Source organism: Rhizophagus irregularis, chromosome 15, assembly GCF_026210795.1.
Source record: "Rhizophagus irregularis chromosome 15, complete sequence".
Lineage (NCBI taxonomy): Eukaryota > Fungi > Glomeromycota > Glomeromycetes > Glomerales > Glomeraceae > Rhizophagus > Rhizophagus irregularis.
The window spans coordinates 712,674-733,178 of NC_089443.1; the positions used below are offsets into that span (position 1 = coordinate 712,674).

The window sequence follows — 20,505 nt, forward strand, 5'->3', positions numbered from 1 at the left end:
TAAGTCACAAATTAATTAAGATAAATTTTGAATTAATTACGGACAGTATTTTTTTTTAGATCACTTATATACTTGTTTATTCTTGAATATGCCAGATAATGGAACATTGAAAAATTATTTAGATTGGAATATTATTAAATTACAATTTGCAATTCAAATTGCTGATGCAATCTCGTGTATACATCGAAGAGATATTATCCATCATTTATTTTATGCAGTTCGTAACGATCTAAGTATTACCGTGATTCTTTTTAATCAGCATTCTGATAATAAGATTGGTTCATCAGAATATGATTGAATTAGCTGATTTCGGCCTTTCATATAGAACTGGAGTATCAAATTCCATGAAGGATAATTTTGGAAAGATACTTTATATTCCAGTGTTTTAAAAGTCAATAATCAAATAACAACGATGATAATTCAGATTTGTACAGTGTTGAATACTCTCATAAGAAATATCTTCTGGACAGTCATTTGAATCTTATGATAGATCTCAAGATGAAACGGCATAAACACTGTAGATTTTAGATGAAGAAAGAAATTACTTAAATAATTGATTAAATTAATATTTATACAAGTATGATTTATTTAGTATATCACTTTTGATTGGATTTAAAATTAATCAAACCAATTATTAGAATGTTGGTAAAGTTAATACAAATTGTACTAGATAGCTATACAAAAGTATTTTCCAAACTCGTTAATTTAATTGTAGTGAAAATATACTAGGTTAGTACTTAAGGATCATAATTTTATTAACGGTTAACTAATGTACTTATTAGTGATTCGTAAAGTGAATTTAAAGTTATATTTAAAATGTTGTGTTTTATTGGTCAAATAATATATAATTTATTATTTTTAAACATACCATTAATAAAAAGCACTTGTACTAGATTGAATTCGTATTACAATCTTTTTATTACACCTACGGAAAATCAAAAGATAGAATTATAACTTTTCAAGATATATCTCGGATGCTCATAAATATGCAGCTAATGACATGTTGAAAGAAAGTTAATACAAATTATTTCTGAAGTGAAAATCTAATTCGTATTTCTTGAGCTCTATTAAGTGATTTACCACGATAGTCCATTTCGGCTAGGGGTAATCAGTTTTAGAATGAACCACGGACTTAATCAGGCTTGTCCAACCAGGTAACTCGAAAAATTAGGTCATAAGATTTACACCTTAATTAGAAATAAGATATTGATATGCAAGTCAATCATAACTTACTTTGACTTTTTTAAGTTTCGATTAAAGCTTGCTTAATTTAATATACAGTTCAATACATAATGTAAATAATTATTGTCATAAAATTATTAAATAAATCTTTTTTAATGATTTTAAAAAACTCTTTTTACCATTTTTTTAAGACATAACTCTCATTTTCTTAGTCTTGTGAGATTACTTTTCTTTAGGATATTTTTGTTATATCGATATAAAATTATAATTTAGATTTTAATAAGACTGTATAAATATTCACTTTGCTTTAATGATTTAATTTTAATTTACCGATTTATAATTAGTTAGAACCGTGTCGGTAAATAATATAATCAGATAGCTGACAGTATTATGATATCATTATATGACGTTACAATATTTAAATTATTTCATTTATAGTTAGAAACTCAATAATTTCATGTCTTTTTTTTTCATGAGACCAATATTTGTTATTGCAGTTTCGTAGGTTTGATTTTTTGGTCCAAGCCGGCCAGGACACACAATTTACTACTACCATAAGGGGTTATATGACAAAACAAGTATTAATTAAATTGTTACTGTATATGATAATAATTGTTAACCATGTTGTATAGTACGATAACTTGCATAAGTAAAATTTTTTTATTAATGACATTGTATATATTTACATATTTATTTTACGAATTAACCAAAATATAACAAGAATTACATTATTTTCTTTTGTCTAAACCATTTAAACCAAATTAATTTGCCAATGTAAAAATAAATCTTAGTACTTTTATCAATTATTTCAAAACATTCTTGAAAAGTTTTATCACCAAATTGTAATTAAGGAATTATAAATTATGAATGATATCTTTAGATACTATGTAAGAATTACTTTTTTGTAAAGTTAGAATTGAAAATAGATAAAACAGATTATCAAAAAGTGGGTAAAAAATTTTAAAAATATTTAGGTCAATCAACACAAAAAATTTGAGAAATTAATTTTTAGAATTAAATTTATTCAATATTTGATAAAAGAGAAGACGGCTTAAAATTTCTTTAGAAAATTTGAATTTGGAAAATTGAAAGTCATCTTGCACATTCTACATATACAAGTACATCTGATTATATTTATGAAGGATGATTATGTAAAATTGATCGATAAATATAAAAATAATGGAGATTTTAAATATTAATTATATCTCAAACTAATAAATTATGATCAATTTATTGTATAAAAACGAGCATATTATTTAATTGTACAATTAACAAAGCTATATTATCATTGATTTGTAATCTTGCGAATGAAATGTAAAAAAAAAAATCAAAGAACAAGACGGTTCAATCAATAACTAATGATCTAATAATTATCAAACATCAAATTACCCTATCACAGCAATGTTAACTTATGATATGAATGACTCTTTGACGGTTTCTAATATGTATTTCTGTTTAATAATAAATAATTATCAAAAATTTAACCAATAAAAAATTTATATTTATTTATAAATAATAAAAAATTATAAATTTTTATAAATCCATAGTGTATTCTTAATATTTAAATATCCTATTCCAATTTTTTTGCAAAGTCTGTATTGGTATAAATAACCAAATCACTATATTCTTGAATTATAATATCATACAATTCAAATTCCTTCACCTCGTTTTTCAATAAAAACAACTCTTTATCTTCATAGATATTCTCATCATATTCATCAAAGGTAGTTTCTATAATAGCTAAATATTTGACTCTTTTCTTTTTCATAATATTTTCTTTTATACAAGATAAAATATCGTCACCTCCTCTATTATTGATTAACAACTTTTTAATAAAAGTATTCTGTGAATTTTTCAAGAATATTTCAAAATCATTCATTTTAATATTAAGAGTCAAACATAAATATTCTAATCTAAAAGTAAAATGTTGACCTAAATTACGTAATATAATTGAACTACGTTCAATAGCGCCAATTGAAAATAACGTTTCACATACACCAATAGAAAGATAATTAAGATTTTGTCTTATATTTTCAATTAAATTCAACGCTAAACAAATAATCTGATAATCTAATTCATATAAATCTAGAAATTTGATATTTTTACAATATTTTATAACTAATTCTGATAATTGTTGTTTGAATGGTAGCTTATATCTATATCCAGATCCATACCCAAAATTCTCTAAATAATTACTGGATTTTTGCAATAATAATTCTAAAGATTCGATTTGTGACATCTCTCCTATAAATAAAGACTTTAATTTGAATGGTTTAGTTAAATTAACAATTTGCTGAATAAAATCATTATTTAAAGAAGAACAATAAACCATATGTACAGATTCCAGAACATTTAATTGATCAAATACTTTATCTAAATTGATTATACCATGAAAATTGATGTAATAAAATGTGATTGTGTTTAAAGAATTTGAACAATTATTTGATAATAATAATGATTGATATAAATAAAGGCTTCTATAACATAATACAATTTTTTTAAGAATTTGATGTGTATTGATCACTTGTGATATACGATTTTTAATTGACGTATTTGTAATACTATCATGATTAATACTTATATAAAGTTTTAAATTCCTAATATTATGGGTAAAATTTGGATTTTGTAACATTAACTCAAGAATATCTTCAAAGTAAGAATTATAAGTAGGATTATCAATTTCAAAAATATGTAAATTTACTTCATTCTCAATAAACAATTTAAATAGTAACATACAAATTAATTTTTTAAATCCAAGTATTGAATGTTTATCCGAATCTTGTAAATAATATCTATTTCTGGGGTTTAAAGTTTCAAACCACTCTTCAACAGAAGAAATAAACTTCCACGTATTTAAATATTCTAAGTAACTAGGATAATTAAAAAGTGTTTTCGAAGGTAATAAATTACTATCATTAATTTTATATTCATTTAATTTTGATCTTGATTCATTATTTAAATTATTTAAGTAAAATTCAATAAAATTATAATTTTCAGTAGGAATTGAAAATGGATTTTCCCATAATAATGAAATTGCTAAACGACACCATAATCTGTTAACTAAAATACATGAATGTAATGTTGAAAAATCATTCTGTAAATATTTTATAATATCATATGTTAATTCAGGCAAATCTCCTGAAAATATTTTTGAACTTGACATATTATAAGAGAATTAGGAGAAGGTATTTGTAGTATCACAATAGCGCTATTCCAACTTTATTAATTTTCGGAATAGTGATTTCCGATATTGTCGCACAAATCGTGTCGTGTAACCTGTAATAATTAGGCGCAGCGCCGAAAGGTTTTTGAAAAATCCGGTAAAATTTTTTAAATCTTGAATGATTTCGGACATTTTACTGCAGATTTCAGTATTTCCGGAATTTTCTAAAAACTTTTTGTGATAATATCGAGGTTTTGCCTACATATATATATACGTGTAGATCGTCGTGGAATTCCAGGCCGGATTTTCTGCGATTAAACCGGGTTCGGATGATCGGCAATCAGGAACTCGGCTCCGTTTTTCGGCCAACTACACTTTTTTTTTTAATTAGCAACGCGTTTATTAATTATGATTGATCAAAAATATACATAATTAAACAAACACCTAGAAAACAATATAAATAAATTATATTATCCTCTATAACTAACCGTTCTATACTAAATTACTATAAAAAATTTATTTTAAATTTATCTGTTGTGTAAAAACGTTACTAATCTAAAACTATTTTAAAATTTTTTTCTAATTTTTTTTTTATATTTTCCTATGTTTTCTAAATTTTCTAGAATTATCTAACGTCCAAACACAAACTATAATACTAAAACATTGGCAGAAAAACACTTTCAAAATTCATTTGTAATCTAAAAGACAAAATGATATATATATAAAAAAAACAAAATTAATATGAATTATTAAGAAAAAAAATCCCTAAATCTACACTTTTGACGGAAATGTATCTAAAAATCGGCCGAAATCCTTATCGTCTGCGTGTTATCTTCAACCAAATCCAAGCGCAAATCCAAAGACCTTGATATCTTAATTTTGTTTTATTAACTTGGACAAATTTGTTTATTCGCTGTCGGAATCTTCTCTTCGTCCTTGCGTTGCCACTACGTTTTTTGTTTTCGTTAAATTTGTCTTTGTCTTTCTCTGTACTCGACGTTCATTCTTTCGTTATATCTTCTTTCTTTTTCTCTATGTTCTCCAAGTGTTCACTTTTCGGCTAACTACACCATTATCAGGACAACGATAATTTTTGATGAGAAATTATTGGGACGTACAATTTTAGTCATTATTATAACAGATAAGGATTAGTTCCATTACAGATTATTTTTTTAATAAGTATGTCAGATTATGAATAAAGAAATCATAAGTTTTTAAAAGGGCTTCAAATGAATATAATTGTAGAATATTCTGAACGTTGATATAAAAGTATTTATTTTTATTGGGAAACATAATGCTGATTTTTAGTTTAGCATAAAGACTAATTTTATTAGGTTCACATTTAATGCAAAACATTTATTAGTTCTTGGATTGTTTAAATTATGCTATACAAAGTTTATTGCTTAGATATGTACAAATTATCATTCACATATCTACAAATGATAATTTTCTAATCACTGTTAGCGACCCGACAAGAACATCATACTGTGTTGTTGAATCTCCTGCTGTAAAAACTTGGTTTTTCTGACCTGTAAATAATTCTAACATAATATTATTAAAATTTGATGGTATCAAAATGGGGTCATCAAAATGCTTTTCTTAACATGTAAACATTCACTCGGTCAGCTTTGCTCATGCCCGAATCGGTTCAAACGTAGAGTTCAATGGAAGCCCTGCATATTGATTTCCTTTGAGGATATTATGTTTTTATATTCCAGAAATTAGTTGTCTAATTTTTTTTTAAAAATTCCTCTGGTGCATGTTTAGTTATTTCGTAAGTAATTATCATTTGGGGATTATAAACTATATTATTCCATTCTTAATCAGAAAGAGGATCTAATAACTCATTATATATATTATCATCTTGATTAACACAAACATCTATTGTTTGAAAATGATTATTCATTATTTCTTTAATACCGTTACCAAAATTTTTTTTCCATTTTGATTAGTTGTTAAGACTTATCTATGACTATCGCTTTAAATTCATTTCTGCAATGATGATCTACAGCTTCTAGGATTTTCTCTTTATATTTCTTATATTCATATTGATATTGGATTATATACAGATTTTTTAATTCCTTAAATTCTTTTAATTATTATTTGAATATTTTTATTAGAATCCAAACGTAAATTCCATATTTTGTCAATAGAATATAACAAAAGTTTTTCTTTATAAAAATTCCAATTGATTCTAATCTTAACTATTTTCTCGGATTTATTTAATTTTCTTATCAAATTTTTAATAAACTTAATAATCGTGTATATCTGAGAGTTCTTTAAAGGGTTAGATATTTTCCAATTTTCATTTACGTTGTCTTCTAACGTGAAATCGATACTATATAGATTATCCATTTTATCATACGATAAATTTCTTTAATAATAATGTTCTTTTTTAAATGTGATAACGATTTATGTCAAATAAAATCTTTGGTCCATAATGAAAAAACTAACAAACTATGATCTGTATTTATCCAGTCAGATATGTTCAGAAATCAGAATAATTGTTGAGAAAAAATCCGGTCCGTTGTCAAAATATAGTCTAATCGTCATCCATTTTGTATTTTATTTTTGGAATATGTGTATTAATTCTTTTAGTAGGTGTAATGTCATAGATAATTTTTATCGGATCAAGATAAATTATCGAAAATCAAGGCTTTATTATTAGATTTTTTAGTGAATAATCTTCATAATTAGTATTAAAACCATCATGAATATTATCTCGTGATTATTATGTTTTCCTTCAAATATAATTTCAAATAATTTATTTGTTATTTTCTTATTTAATTCTTTGGATTGTAAATTAAAATCTATTACTACTATTACTACTACTCATAATATTGGATAATCCTTAATTTATTATGTTCTTTAAATATGCTAAGTCTAATATATAATTCTTCCGTCAAAGTACCCACATTATACTGTATAATGTATATGTTTTGCGTAATTTTTTTTATTATTATTCCTACACCTTTGCCTATGGGTTTTCGGTATTATGAAGATAAAAAGTGTAATTTAAATCATGTTTATATATAAATTTTGCATTCTTATTATCTAATCACGTTTCAGAAACTCCTAAGACTTTTTCATTCATTAAATACATAATTAATTGCTGTTTCAAATATGTAAACTGATTTATATTTAATGTGGCTATTGTTAATATATCTGTTAAAGTGTTTTTTTTTTTGAATTTCTTAAATTGTGTTTAATATTTTGTATATAATTGTTCATAATATTGAGGGAATTAACAAAATAATGAAATTATAATTATTGTCATTCATCATCATTAGATGTCAAGAAGTAATTTCCCCTCAGATACTTGGTCGAGTCCTTGTTAATAAATAAGATTTTTCATTCCTTTAATTGAATTTTGTACTTCACTAATCATTTTTGCATTTGCTGCTAAAACGTTATCTTGAGCTAAAAGCTTTCTTTCAAAATCTGACATGTTAATCACTATTTTCAGCTCGAACACGTCTGTTGGTACCTTAAGTATGTACGGCTCTTGTTCCATTATTAGTTTTTGACTTTTGGGTTTTATTATCTATCTTCTGATTCTCTCTTAACGTTAGAAATTCATTCTTGAGGAATGGTTGTTGATTTATGACTTTTTCTAAATTCTTAGCCAAGTTGTCCATTTGTTGTTGAATAATGGAGAGTTAATTATCTAGAACTTTTTGATGGTTTTTATTTCCAGCTATCGATCCGACCCTCCTGTTTTTTCTTTGATTGAAATTTTCTTGTTCTTTGTCACGTGACATTTGGTTCCAAGGACGAAAGTCCTTATTAAATCACTTGCGCAAATGTTGCTGACCGCCTTTCACCGCTTCAGCATAGTTACTGGGTTTGTTAGGATTCTTACTATTAATTTTTTTTCGAAGTTCTCTTAGTATTTGTCTTCTGTTAATATATCTTGATCTTTTTTCAATACTACTTCGGACTCTTTTATCACATGACATTTGATCCAAGGACGAAAGTCCGTATTAAATCCCTTGCGCAAATGTTGCTGACCGCCTTTCACCGCTTCAGCATAGTTACTGAGTTTGTTAGGATTCTTACTATTAATTTTTTTTCGAAGTTCTCTTAGTATTTGTCTTCTTTTAATATATCTTGATCTTTTTTCAATACTACTTCGGACTCTTTTATCACATGACATTTGATCCAAGGACGAAAGTCCTTATTAAATCCCTTGCGCAAATGTTGCTGACCACCTTTCACTGCTTCAGCATAGTTACTGAGTTTGTTAGGATTCTTACTATTATTTTTTTTCGAAATTCTCTTGGTTTTTGTTTTCTATTAATTTATCTTCAAATACTACCACAACGACCACATGTATGTCAATTCTTGATTTTCGTAAGCAATAGTTTCCCCCTGCAATCTCATCATTATCAAAATATACATACGCGTAATTTGAAGGTCGATTATTGTTTGGATAAAACAATATTTAATATTCAAATCATCAATAATATGTTGAATATCGATTTGTGTGTATTGAATGAAACCTGCTAGTTTCCAAATTCTACTATTTCTTTCTTCACATATTTATTACTATGTAACATTGGAATGATCATAACTTGGGATTTACCAATATATACACTCCATGTTTTATCATAAAATCTTCTATATTTTTGGCGCCTTCGTAATGTATTAAAAGCTACTTGGTAAAGATCTCTAACTCTTTGTATGTAAGGACTCGATTTTTCCATATTTAAAAAGATGCCTCTTATTTACCAATTGTCTACTTCTAATGGGAACCTTACTACTTGAATTGTACGATCTTTCAGTTGTTCTCTCTCCTCTTCTATATTTCTTTGTTTTGTTTCTTAATATGGAATAATTTTTAATTCTATAGTTCCTACCGTTTCTTCTTCAGGATCATTTTGTTTATTCTTTCTTTCAACAGAAATTGCTTAAGTAATTTTTCAAATTCTTTCTGCGTTTTTACACCGAAAATGACGATATCTTTTTCCTTATCGTAGCCAGGTGGTATTGGGAAAAAAGCTTGCTTTTAAATAAAGTCTTGCACGAGTCGGCGTTTACTAAATTCAGAAGTTGTGCCCTAACACTAAGTCTAAGTGGTGCATAACGATTTACACATTCATCCACGTTGATTTGTTTATCGATTTGATTGGTAGTTGGTACGATCATCGGAATGTTGTCCGAAATTTTCCTTGGACTCAACATGATTTAGGTATAATTTTTTTCGATCGGTCTTAGCAAATAAAACTCTTGACATTGATCATAGCTTACAACAAGTGGGATATGTAGAAAAGATGGAAGTGAAAGGTTGTTCAAATATAAACTGCACAATCGAATCTTCATTATCGCCGTAAACTGGCACTAGGGATCGGAAAAGATTCGATTAAAATCAAAACTATCGAAAATCGATAAGAATCGATTTTAAATCGAATCTCGAATAAAAATCGAATCTACTTATTGTGGCGCAGTTTCGTTAATTTGACCGTAAATTATCATTTGTTCATAATAGTTAATTTTGGCCAAATTCATAATTCCGCCCGCGAATCACGTGACGGAACACAAACTTCCTAAAAAGAAAATTTTATCTCCCAATAAAATTCAAGTTGCTATCGCACAAGGTTGTACAAATTTCCAAAAAAGGAAATTTGTTCGTCGATCACTGTAATTTTTTGTAATCACGTGATATGTGTTTAAACACACCTATTATAAATAGTATAAAAAAAAATCGGTGTTTGCGAAACGATTAATCGCGATTAATCGATTTTAGAATCGATTCTAATAATGGGAATCGATTCCAATCCCTAACTGGCACATCTGTTTAATAATTTGACACATGATGATAATTCTTAATAAAATTCACCTTCAATTTCTGTATCATAAACTTGGTCAAAATAAAAATCCGTCTCAATAAAAGGTATTTTTGGAAGACATCTCTAACGGTAATATGAACGGCGGCCCAAATAAAGAAGCGATAGTTGGCAAGCATTTAAGAAATTGGATAATCTGGTAAAGAAAGGGGATGGATATATGGGAATAAAAAGTTATATTTAACGTTACGGTGGCTAATTTGCAAAAATTATTTAAATATATAAAACAAGTTATATTCTTATATATTTTAATAATGAAAATGATATGGTGAAAGCGATCTACAATTCTGTAACCGAGGATCTGCCCTACAGATGAAAGAGTTGTTAGGACGAGACGGGCAAGTTATACACGTGTCACTGAAAACAAACCCAGTTGATAAAGTCGCGAGTACGGCATCTAGTATAGAGGAACAATTTTTCGATACGGCGGAAGACTTACCGTTAAAGACGTTTGTGCACAAGGGTCCTATCTTATCCAACAACGAAGTCGAGATTTTGATGACCTTAATTCAAAATTTAGCAACCGGATTAAAGATTTGAATCAAAGGTTAGGATAGATAATAAGGAAGACACAACGAAGTTAGATGACGAAGAAATAGATATTAATTCAAGCAAAAAGAGAGTAGCGAAGGCCAGCAGCCTGTAGGGGATGTGGAAGATGTTGAATAAAATATAACAAATAGATTTGAATATAGCTATAGTGATTTTTTAACAATATGTAATTAGAAATTAGAGACAATTTATTCATGTTGTATTCGAATTGTATCGTAGAAAAAAAATTTTTATAATAGTATTAATGGTAAAAAAGGTTACTTTATGTTATCAAGCTAACTTTATTTTGTAGCACGAAAAATCGCTACTACTGCTACTACTTCATGGGAGATGAGGGCGTGGTATTGAAGGAGGTTTTTAATTATTAGTTTAGAAATTAATTACTGAATTCTAGTGTTGCTTTATTTTTTTGTATGTTCTCATCCATGTAAATAATAAAGTATTTCGTTTTACCACAAAAAAAACATGACATTTATTTTAATATTTAATTAAATTATTCTTTAATTTTGGCTGGCACTATGAATTTTGTATTTTGTCAGGTTCAATTTTTTTATTGCTGCACCACAAACACGCTTTTATTATATTACACAAAATCTCACCAAATGAAAAGAAAATTTTCAAACATTTAAAAAAAAAATTGTTTTCTTACTTTCCAGAAACCGGATATTTTTTAACTGGAAGTTTATCAATTATCCAGATATACAATAAAAAACTGAAATTATTCAGGTCCCATGCCGTCATATTTGTCTCATATATCATTAATATATCATTGTGTAATTGGCACGATGAAGATTTGTGCAATAATAAAGTTGTAACAATAATAATGATGTACAGTAACGTTATTTTTACCGCTATTATAAACTGTCTCGTGGCATATCATTATAGAATATGAACTATTACTATAACATGGAATTGAATCAAATTTATATGATAAAAATTTTAGCAAACATTTTAGCTAAGATGAATATGCTTTGTCCGTAATAGAAAAATTTTAATATAACCTTTTCTTAAAATTATACTGCGTTGTTCACATAATTTGTATCATTTGAATCAAGTACATATGTGCAATAATCTAAAATTGCAGTTTATTTAATCATCTGTTGCGCATTTCTAAGTTAAATCTATCGTGTGATCACATGAATGGCGGTTTTAGTTATTTAAATTTTTTAAAAAAAATAAGAATAGAAAAAAGAAACTAGTAATACATTCCATCCTTAATTTTTTTTGTCTAATCCATTAATATTTTTTATTTCATTTATTGTTTTCTGCATCTCATCAATTTTCGTCTGCATTTCTGTTTGTACTCTGTGCATTTCTTCCATTGTTATTTGCGGTTCAAGTATTTCATGCACATCTTTTTCTAATAGACGCTTGATGTAATTTTGAGTCATTGTTGTTGAAGTAGCCAGAAAGTCATCAGGGACCTTACCAGCAAAGTAAGATACATTTCTTGTTAAAGATAGAATAAGTATAAACACCAATGCTTTGATAAAGTAAAAATTGATTGGCCAGCTTAATGCAATCAGTAATGTTTGAAGAATATTTGGAACATAAAAACATATAATGATGAATGCATAAATTATTTTAAACATCTTCTTTTCTCCAATTATCCCTTCGAAATAATTATATTTTACTTTCATAATAATAATTAATATAACAAAAACTAAACATATTCCGAATAATGTAAGAAATATTATAGATGTTGAATCAAAAGTAGCTTTACGTACGATAATAATCATCCAGAATATTGGAATAGCCATAACTGGAAATAATATTAAGAAAAGAAAGGTAAAGGCAAAATTAACATTATCATTATATATTCTTCTCCATTTGATTATTGCAAGTACTGCACAAAGTATGTGTAAACACATGTTGATGATTGAAAATATTTTTATACTCAACCATTCATCATAGGCAAAAGAGACTACCAGTGGAATCATCCAAGTAATCACATTATATAATAAATCATCTAATAATGGTAATACTATATTTTTGATGGACCCGGGTTTTCCTGAAACATTGAACAAAATCACAAAAAATATTGGAAAAAATGTGTTAAGAGTTGCGTCATATAAATCTCCCTTTGATACATAATTTGTATCAACAAATGATGCAACTGATGCTGAAGTAAGTGGAAGAAGTGAAAAGAACACTACATTCCAAATGATAAAGCTTAAAAAGCTAATAATTTGATGCTTAATTCTATTTCTAAACATGATGATGGAACCATGAACTCCTTTCTTTTTAATTTCTTGATAATTGCTAATAGAGAATTCGTGTGGCAGCTAATTAATAAGAGATAAGCATACAACTTGGTTTTGTTGCATATTTATAGGCAATGTGTATCGTTACATGCAATCTTACACTAGGATAAATTTGTACAAATAGAATAGAATTTGTTACACTTCACTTGTGATAACCATCTTGCATGTGCAGTACATGTTACACCTGTAGGCTAAATATTCCTTAATATATCGTATACGACAATCAATAAGTTTTTATATTGGTAGATCGTTTCTTTTTTGTTTTTCATTTTTTATTCTTTCATATTTACGAAAATGTATAAATTATTTTTTTTTAAAAAAAGTTCCTCTTCGTAGTCTAAATATTACTTAATATAGCAACAACACACAACAATTAAAATAGGTTTACGCCTGTATCTACAAATTCATTTTTAATCAACCAATTAATTACTCTATTCTTTTTTCATTTCATATTATTTATTCCATTTTAATAAATTTTTCTACATTATAATGTTCATTTAAATCTCCCATATCCCGCTTATATTCATTTTACTGTAATTTGCCGATCAAATTATTAATTATATTGTCATTTTCACTTTTTTCTGCCGGTCTAAATAATTGTATACATCTCGTACTTCTTATATCCATTAAATATTATATCAATTTTGATCAAATTGATTCAATACTAGTCACATGATCTGCCAAACTTTAAAATAGTAACGCTTTATCATTACATGAATTGAACATTAAATTCTAAAAAATAAAATTTTGCTCGATCTTTTTTTAATTTATCTCGCTTAAACCTAACAAATCCCATATTCCATTTTTTTTAATGGTTCATTTAGCAAACTTTAACCTCTACTCCAAATCCTGTACATTATATGTCGCCATTTTTATTCCTTTTCCTGTGTTTTGTGTTTTTCTTTTATTTGGATTTATATGTTTTAACTTATTACTTTCTAATAATTATTGTTTCGTTATTTTCCACACTTCTTCTTCAACTGATTCTTTTCGTCCCCTTTTACTAATCTATCTTCATTTTTATGTGTTTTCTTTCACCATAACTTCAGTATTTCCTGAAGTTATTATATCCTTGTCTCCTTTCTTCTTGCCCTCCGTTTCGAAATCCATTTCCATTATATCTACTTGACTGTCGTCCCGTTATATTGTTGTTCTACTTGATTATATCTATGTGCGGCTTGAAAAAACTGGTTATAATTTCGACGTCTCATTCCACTATCTTGCTTACATTTCTCCTATTCTCATTATTTTCATACTTTTGATCATCCCGACTTCTGAAACTAAATCGCGTTTCTTTGTAAACTGCTGCTGATCCATTTCCTTGTGTTCTTGTACGACAAAATTTAGCTATACGACTATACGACCTCTACGTCCTAATCTATTACAATTAAAACATTCAATTAATTACATCACATTTCGCCTTGTCTTTTGATATCTTTCATTGTACAAATTTGTTATATTGACACTTTTTTGCCACGTGTCCAAATTGATTACAGTTATAACATTTAACTTTTCTTCTAGACGATCATTGTATTTTTCGTAATCCATTTCATTTCTATCTTTATTTCCTCTACCTTCTACCGTATTTTACCACTTCTCCATTCGCCTATTGAAAATTTTTTCCTTCAAAATACAATGGTCTTTGTATAGCTTCTATAAATACTTCGTTTTTATTTGCAAATCTAACAAAACTACATTTATCATTCGTCTATCACCAATATCTCTAATACTCTATGCTTTAGCTTTAATATCATTCATGGCTCCATTTAAACTTTTTCCGTGATATCTTTAGGCAGAAATACTTTCGCCACCAATACATCAGAAATTACTGGAGTTTGAGCACAGCTTCCTATAAAAAAATTTGTTCTATATTCGTTTGTCTCTGTTTTGTTGATTTCCTCAACATGACCCGTTCATTCTAGTTCATATATAACTTCCTATATTGTGAATCGTTGCTAATTAAACTCAATAAACCATGCACCTCCGTTTTCAGAGTACGTTCTAGCTGTTCTTGCACCTGTTCAAACTCTATTCCCAACTGTTGTTCCTGTTTATGAAGTTCTGTCTGCTTTCTTTTCTGAAATCATTTCACAGTCTTCTTATTATAACGCAGCGTGGTGTACTTCCAACGCCAAAAATACTGTCACATGTTCATCCATTTTTTCCTGTTGTAGCCTGGCCTCTTCTAAAATTTTTATTTTGTTCCTTTGTATCTTTTTTCCAATAACCTCCTAATGTACTTACGTCTTCTGTTGTCACCGTTACCGTTACTATATTTTTCCTCGGGTTTGAGGGATGTTTGAATTTGACTCGAATGCTCGGGTCGGTCAACTGTATAACCTGAACTTAACTCGACCCGATTATAGCTTAACCCGGATAACCCAGGTCAAACCGAATTTATATTAAATTTTTTTATGATCAGCAATTAATCATAAAGTTACATCATTTTTTGCTTTTTTTAATTTTAGATCTTTATCTGGATGGTATTTCTCTAAATGACGCCAAATATTGGTCGTATTGGAGTCACTTCTAGAGCTTAAAAGAATTATTAAATAACAATATAATTGGTTAATATTAAATGTATTTTAAATTAAATATTATATTTTAAATTTTTTACTTACGAACAGCTAGACAGGTGACTTCGCGATGCGATTTTGCATCTTTATGTTCTGGTAGGAGTTCTTTCTCCTCAAAGAGATTTTTAACAAAAAGCTCACTACGTAAAGCTTGAGTTGAATTGGTTCATCAATATCAATAGTCTCAAAAAACTTCATCTCGTGGTTTAGTGACGCGACTGATGCGTCATCCAGGTTGATCTGGGTCAAAGCAACAGTACGACCCTAACCCGACGGGTTGGCTCATGCGGGTTATTTTCATAAGACCTGGGACAAAATAAATTTTTGAAAGTTGTTATTTATTTTACAAATCAAACTATCAAATCTGGATTACCGGATCGGCGGGTCGGCGGTCGGGATTTATTTTGTTTGACTTGACCCGTAAGGAGCAATCAACTTTTTTTCTTAATTTTGTTATTTATTTCTAGAAATATCCTATAAAAAATTTTCTGGAAAGTTCCAATATATGATCATTTTTCTAGTTTTCATTCCAAAAAAAACTCCGATATGTGATCAATTTCTAAAAAATTTTTTATAGGGATGTATTTATTACGTTCTTTAATGCGTTTCTTTTTAGATAATATCGACCGGGACTATATTTATAATCTTTTAGATACTACTAGATATATCGTAATCATTGCATTGAAAGTTAGCTAATTTTCCCTTTCAAATTTTTTTCGATATTTATCAATATCGTTAATTAACCAAGTGATAATTATCGTTAATTGTCTAATCGTGATAAATACCGATAAGTGGTAAACATCGATATTTATTCCCTGAAAAATTTTCCTGATGTATACTATTTATATATGAAATAAATATTTTTGTTAAATTAAGTTTTAAAGATCTCTTAGAGTATTTTAATTTTTTCACAATATATATATATATCTCAAATAATTATTTTATGACAAAATAAACTTGCTCAAATTAACATTGAGACGATGTTAGAAATAGTAAACTATTTTTATTATGGGTGCGGGATTACTGTTCTCGTTTCTTACAATAAAAACTAATTTTTAATATTTTTTTTTTATTTTTGGATAAATAGACATTTTATCAACATATTTCATAAGCGTATAAAAGTTTTATAATAATAACCTTGAAACCTTAAACCACGCCTTTTTTTTAAAGATCCATATAACGATAAGTCACAATAAAAATTAAAATCATACAAATAGGAATCACACATCATGAGGAAATAAATATGTGGAATTCCATACATTCTCATATATCCTACGCGGATTCACATCGAATTTTGTGGATTTACGCCGAAAATACCAGGTATTTGCCATATCTGATATGTGGATTTCCATGTGGGATTTTTAGTGGAAAAAATGCAGTCAAGTTTTCATAATGGAAAGTGCATACCTTCTCTAAAAAAATTTATGGTTAGGGTATATTGCATAAAATATTAAATAAAAATAATTTTTTTTTTTGTGCTTTTAATAATAGAGGCGAAAAATAATTTTGAGGTCAAATAGTAGTGATAGGAGGGTAATTAGTATGAGTTTATTTATTTGTGCTTTTTTTAGGAAAGTGTATTTCTATTACAGTATTAGCGTTAGATACTGTGGCTGTATGACATAAATTATTAGATTGAACAAGCCTTTGGGAAATTATATTAATAATTTAGGTAATTAAGAAATTTTAATATATAGACATTTATATTTTTTTACCAATATTTATTATGAATAATTATAATTAAAGTTAAATGACACTAAATTTTAATTCTTTTACTTATTTATGCGAATAGTTTTTAATTTCAAAATTTTTAAGAAAATCAATTTATTTACTGGAAAACAAAGAAAAGATACAACGAAGAAAAAGAAATTTAAACTAAAAAAATGATCTAGAAAAATCAAATTTACCCCGATCCGTTATTAAATAAATAAAAAAATATCCATGCTAGACACAGGATTGTTAATAAAAAAACCGCTTCTTTTCTAGCAACACGCTTCCTTTCTAGCAACACGCTTCCTTTCTAGCAACACGCTTCCTTTCTAGCAACACGCTTCCTTTCTAGCAACGCTATCCCAAACTAACTACGCATCCCAAAGGATTTCGTTAGAAATTGGCGTCCACCAAATATACTTTTTAATTTTCCTATATACTACCTGTATAACACCTGGGAGTTCATATGTAAGTTACCAAATAATTCATTGTATTTTTATGTAAATATAATGATATTTACAATATTTGATATACACATAATATACACATAATATACACACATATAATATAGAAAATTGGTCATTTATATAAATATTCTCAACCGACTCATAAAAACCTTCCCTCCCTATTTTCTCATAATTAATTATATCAAAATGTTAAAGCATTTCTAAGCTAAATGATTTTAAATAAATTTTGAAAAATAAAGACGTCATATAAATAATTAACATATCTTTACGTATTTCCTAATTTAAGTGCTAAATTACTAATCCGTAAAATTTTATTTCGGTTCAAAATTCATTATCTGCTATATAAATTAAATAAAATTTGTTATTTACTTAGTATACAAATGAAAATAAACCTAAATACAATAAAATAAATACCTGGTATACACAGATCAAAAGATAAACATTCAAAATAATCTTTTGATGTTAAGAGATTAATTACAATACTATAACCGCTAATAGATACTAATGTAATTTTTTTACAATTTTGATTTAAAAAAGCCAACTCACGAATAGTTTTTTGTGCAGAATATAAACTAATGAATTTTGGAGATCCAGCTACATCATTATTAAGTTTAATATATGGTTTTTTCATAATTGGATGTTTAAATGAAAATGTATTATAGGTGTTACTAGTACAATAATCTGAAATAATAAATGTGAAAAAAGTAAAGTTGTGCGATTTTAGTTCTACACGGTTATTTTCTTTTGAACAATAAGAGAACGTGTATGCTCCAATTTTATTTTCTTTCCGAGCATTAAAAAAATGGTGTCCAATAACAATGGATTTATTTGAAGATGTTAATTCAGTTAATACAGGTATTCCAAAACAGGGGCTGATATAAGGATCATAATTATAATTTAATGTATAAATCATAGTTTGTCTATCTGAAGTAATTTTGTTTTCAAAAATCTTTAAATGAACATTAAAATCTGAAAGTATGAAATTAAAATCTGTATAATATCCGACCACCATCCACTTAATTCTCAAATTACATTCACGTTTTTTGAATTTATTTTGAACACAATGAATTAGAAGACTCGGTTTTGACGGTGGACAAGAACAAGATGATGCTGGACAAGGTGGAAGAGACGAACATGATGATGAACAAAGAACTTGACAAGTAAAAAAATCATCTTTTAACTCAGTCATATCAGTTACAGTAGCAAAAATATTACAATCTGCTTCCTTATTCTGAATCATCTTTAAGATATTTAGTGGTAAATCCTTTAATTCATGTTTTTTTGCCTCTCCATGATTTTCTAAATGATATTTAATTCCTTGAGTTTTTGAATAAAGGATTCTTTTTCCAACGTATTTAATAATTTGCTTACGTAAATTTTCAGACAAGGGTTGAAAAATGCTAACAGGATTTCGATACTCTATGCAATCCCAATAATTAGGATCGTTTAAAGATTTAAACCAAGCTCCTTCATCAAAATTTTCAATGTTGTTGGGCTGTTTTCCCCCAATTAATTTCGTACTGTTATTAGAAGCACTTGCTACATTCATAGTAATCTCTTTAAACGTTATATGTTCATTAAAATGAGCCCTACCACCTAAAATTACTTCGGTTGGAATAAATTGACCATATTGCTTAGTAATTTGTTTAAGTACTTTAACAGGATCTTCAGATTCTATGGCTTTCTCTACTTCTCCAATAAATTCTTGAGTCGGTTGTAAATGATCACCAAATTTCAAAGATGCTTTTTCGTGCTTTACAAAATCATAAGAACCACTGATTCCAATATTAGATTTTTTATTTTCCGTAATTTCTATTGACATTCCTAATTTTATAAAATTCTCCAGTACATCAATATCCGTGGTAAAAAATAAATTTGTTATCTTCATCCACTCCTTTGTTGACTTAAATGTATCCTTATGCATTTTGTATCTTTCCGCTCCAATTTCTTTCAATTCACAATTTTTTATTACAAACGCATTTTTATCTGCTTTCTTAATTCCATCAAAAGTCATAGTACATCCATTATTTAATTCGCATTTTTCTATAATACAATTCCAATCAATGTTAGTTTTTATTTCACATTCTATATATAGAATATTCTTATCGATAATATAGCTTAGGCTATGTTGTCTTTCAAATTCGGATTTTATTTCGGTAAATTTGTAGCTTCCATCCTTTTCAGAAAATTCCAAAAATTTAAATTGTTTATAATTCTTTTCGAGTTTTTGACGAATTGTTGATAATTTATCTGTAGGATTTAATAGAACTGGTTCAAGTTTTTGTGTTGGAGAATTGATAATTTTTATTGTAATTTTTTTAGCATTATTAGAAAAATGATTAAGCTTGAAACTCATTGTGAATTACCGTTTGGTTTCTTTTTTTTTTAAAAAAAAAAAGGCGAGAATAAATAAGTATATTTTTGTCGCACAAAATTATTTGAACACCGAATGTTGTATACCGTGTGACCGGCTGACTTGTTTATCACTTGTATTACCGTAAATACGATCATGCGTAAGAGCGACAATCTAATGCTAAAAGAGACAATATTATCACGCTATTTTGCCATTTATTGTCGAGCACAAAATTGATTTGATACAGAACATTATTAAGATCGACAAAACAAGTAAGTCGCAGCGCCAAATTTTTGTATAACCGTGAACAAAATAGAATGTTTCTAAAAGTGGTAATGAAGATTTATGCGCCATATCACATGTAACATTATTTATTTATTTTCTGTTGCTAT

The 20,505-nt window shown here is 27.4% G+C and overlaps 5 protein-coding genes across 5 annotated transcripts; 1 reads left to right on the top strand and 4 right to left on the bottom strand.

The window, feature by feature from the left end:
* Nucleotides 1-88: 88 nt before the first annotated feature.
* Nucleotides 89-298, top strand: OCT59_006927 (uncharacterized protein; the record flags this gene model as incomplete). The annotated part of the gene is made up of 1 exon (XM_066136614.1): nucleotides 89-298. The coding sequence occupies one exon, from the start codon at nucleotides 89-91 to the stop codon at nucleotides 296-298; it is 210 nt and encodes a 69-aa protein (XP_065998394.1).
* Nucleotides 299-2,752: 2,454 nt separating this feature from the next.
* On the bottom strand, nucleotides 2,753-4,345 carry OCT59_006928 (uncharacterized protein; the record flags this gene model as incomplete). Its single annotated transcript, XM_025327256.1, has 1 exon — nucleotides 2,753-4,345. The coding sequence occupies one exon, from the start codon at nucleotides 4,343-4,345 to the stop codon at nucleotides 2,753-2,755; it is 1,593 nt and encodes a 530-aa protein (XP_025172269.1).
* Nucleotides 4,346-8,231: 3,886 nt separating this feature from the next.
* Nucleotides 8,232-8,501, bottom strand: OCT59_006929 (uncharacterized protein; the record flags this gene model as incomplete). Its single annotated transcript, XM_066136757.1, has 1 exon — nucleotides 8,232-8,501. One exon carries the CDS (start codon nucleotides 8,499-8,501, stop codon nucleotides 8,232-8,234), a length of 270 nt encoding a protein of 89 aa, XP_065998395.1.
* Nucleotides 8,502-11,711: 3,210 nt separating this feature from the next.
* OCT59_006930 (uncharacterized protein) lies at nucleotides 11,712-12,959 on the bottom strand (the record flags this gene model as incomplete). The annotated part of the gene is made up of 1 exon (XM_025320055.2): nucleotides 11,712-12,959. One exon carries the CDS (start codon nucleotides 12,957-12,959, stop codon nucleotides 11,958-11,960), a length of 1,002 nt encoding a protein of 333 aa, XP_025172267.1. The 3' UTR covers nucleotides 11,712-11,957.
* Nucleotides 12,960-18,081: 5,122 nt separating this feature from the next.
* On the bottom strand, nucleotides 18,082-20,137 carry OCT59_006931 (uncharacterized protein; the record flags this gene model as incomplete). The annotated part of the gene is made up of 3 exons (XM_066136887.1): nucleotides 18,793-20,137; nucleotides 18,175-18,441; nucleotides 18,082-18,095 (listed from the first exon to the last, which is right to left on the bottom strand). Exons 1-3 carry the CDS (start codon nucleotides 20,114-20,116, stop codon nucleotides 18,082-18,084), a joined length of 1,605 nt encoding a protein of 534 aa, XP_065998396.1. The 5' UTR covers nucleotides 20,117-20,137.
* Between the last annotated feature and the right edge of the window lie 368 nt (nucleotides 20,138-20,505).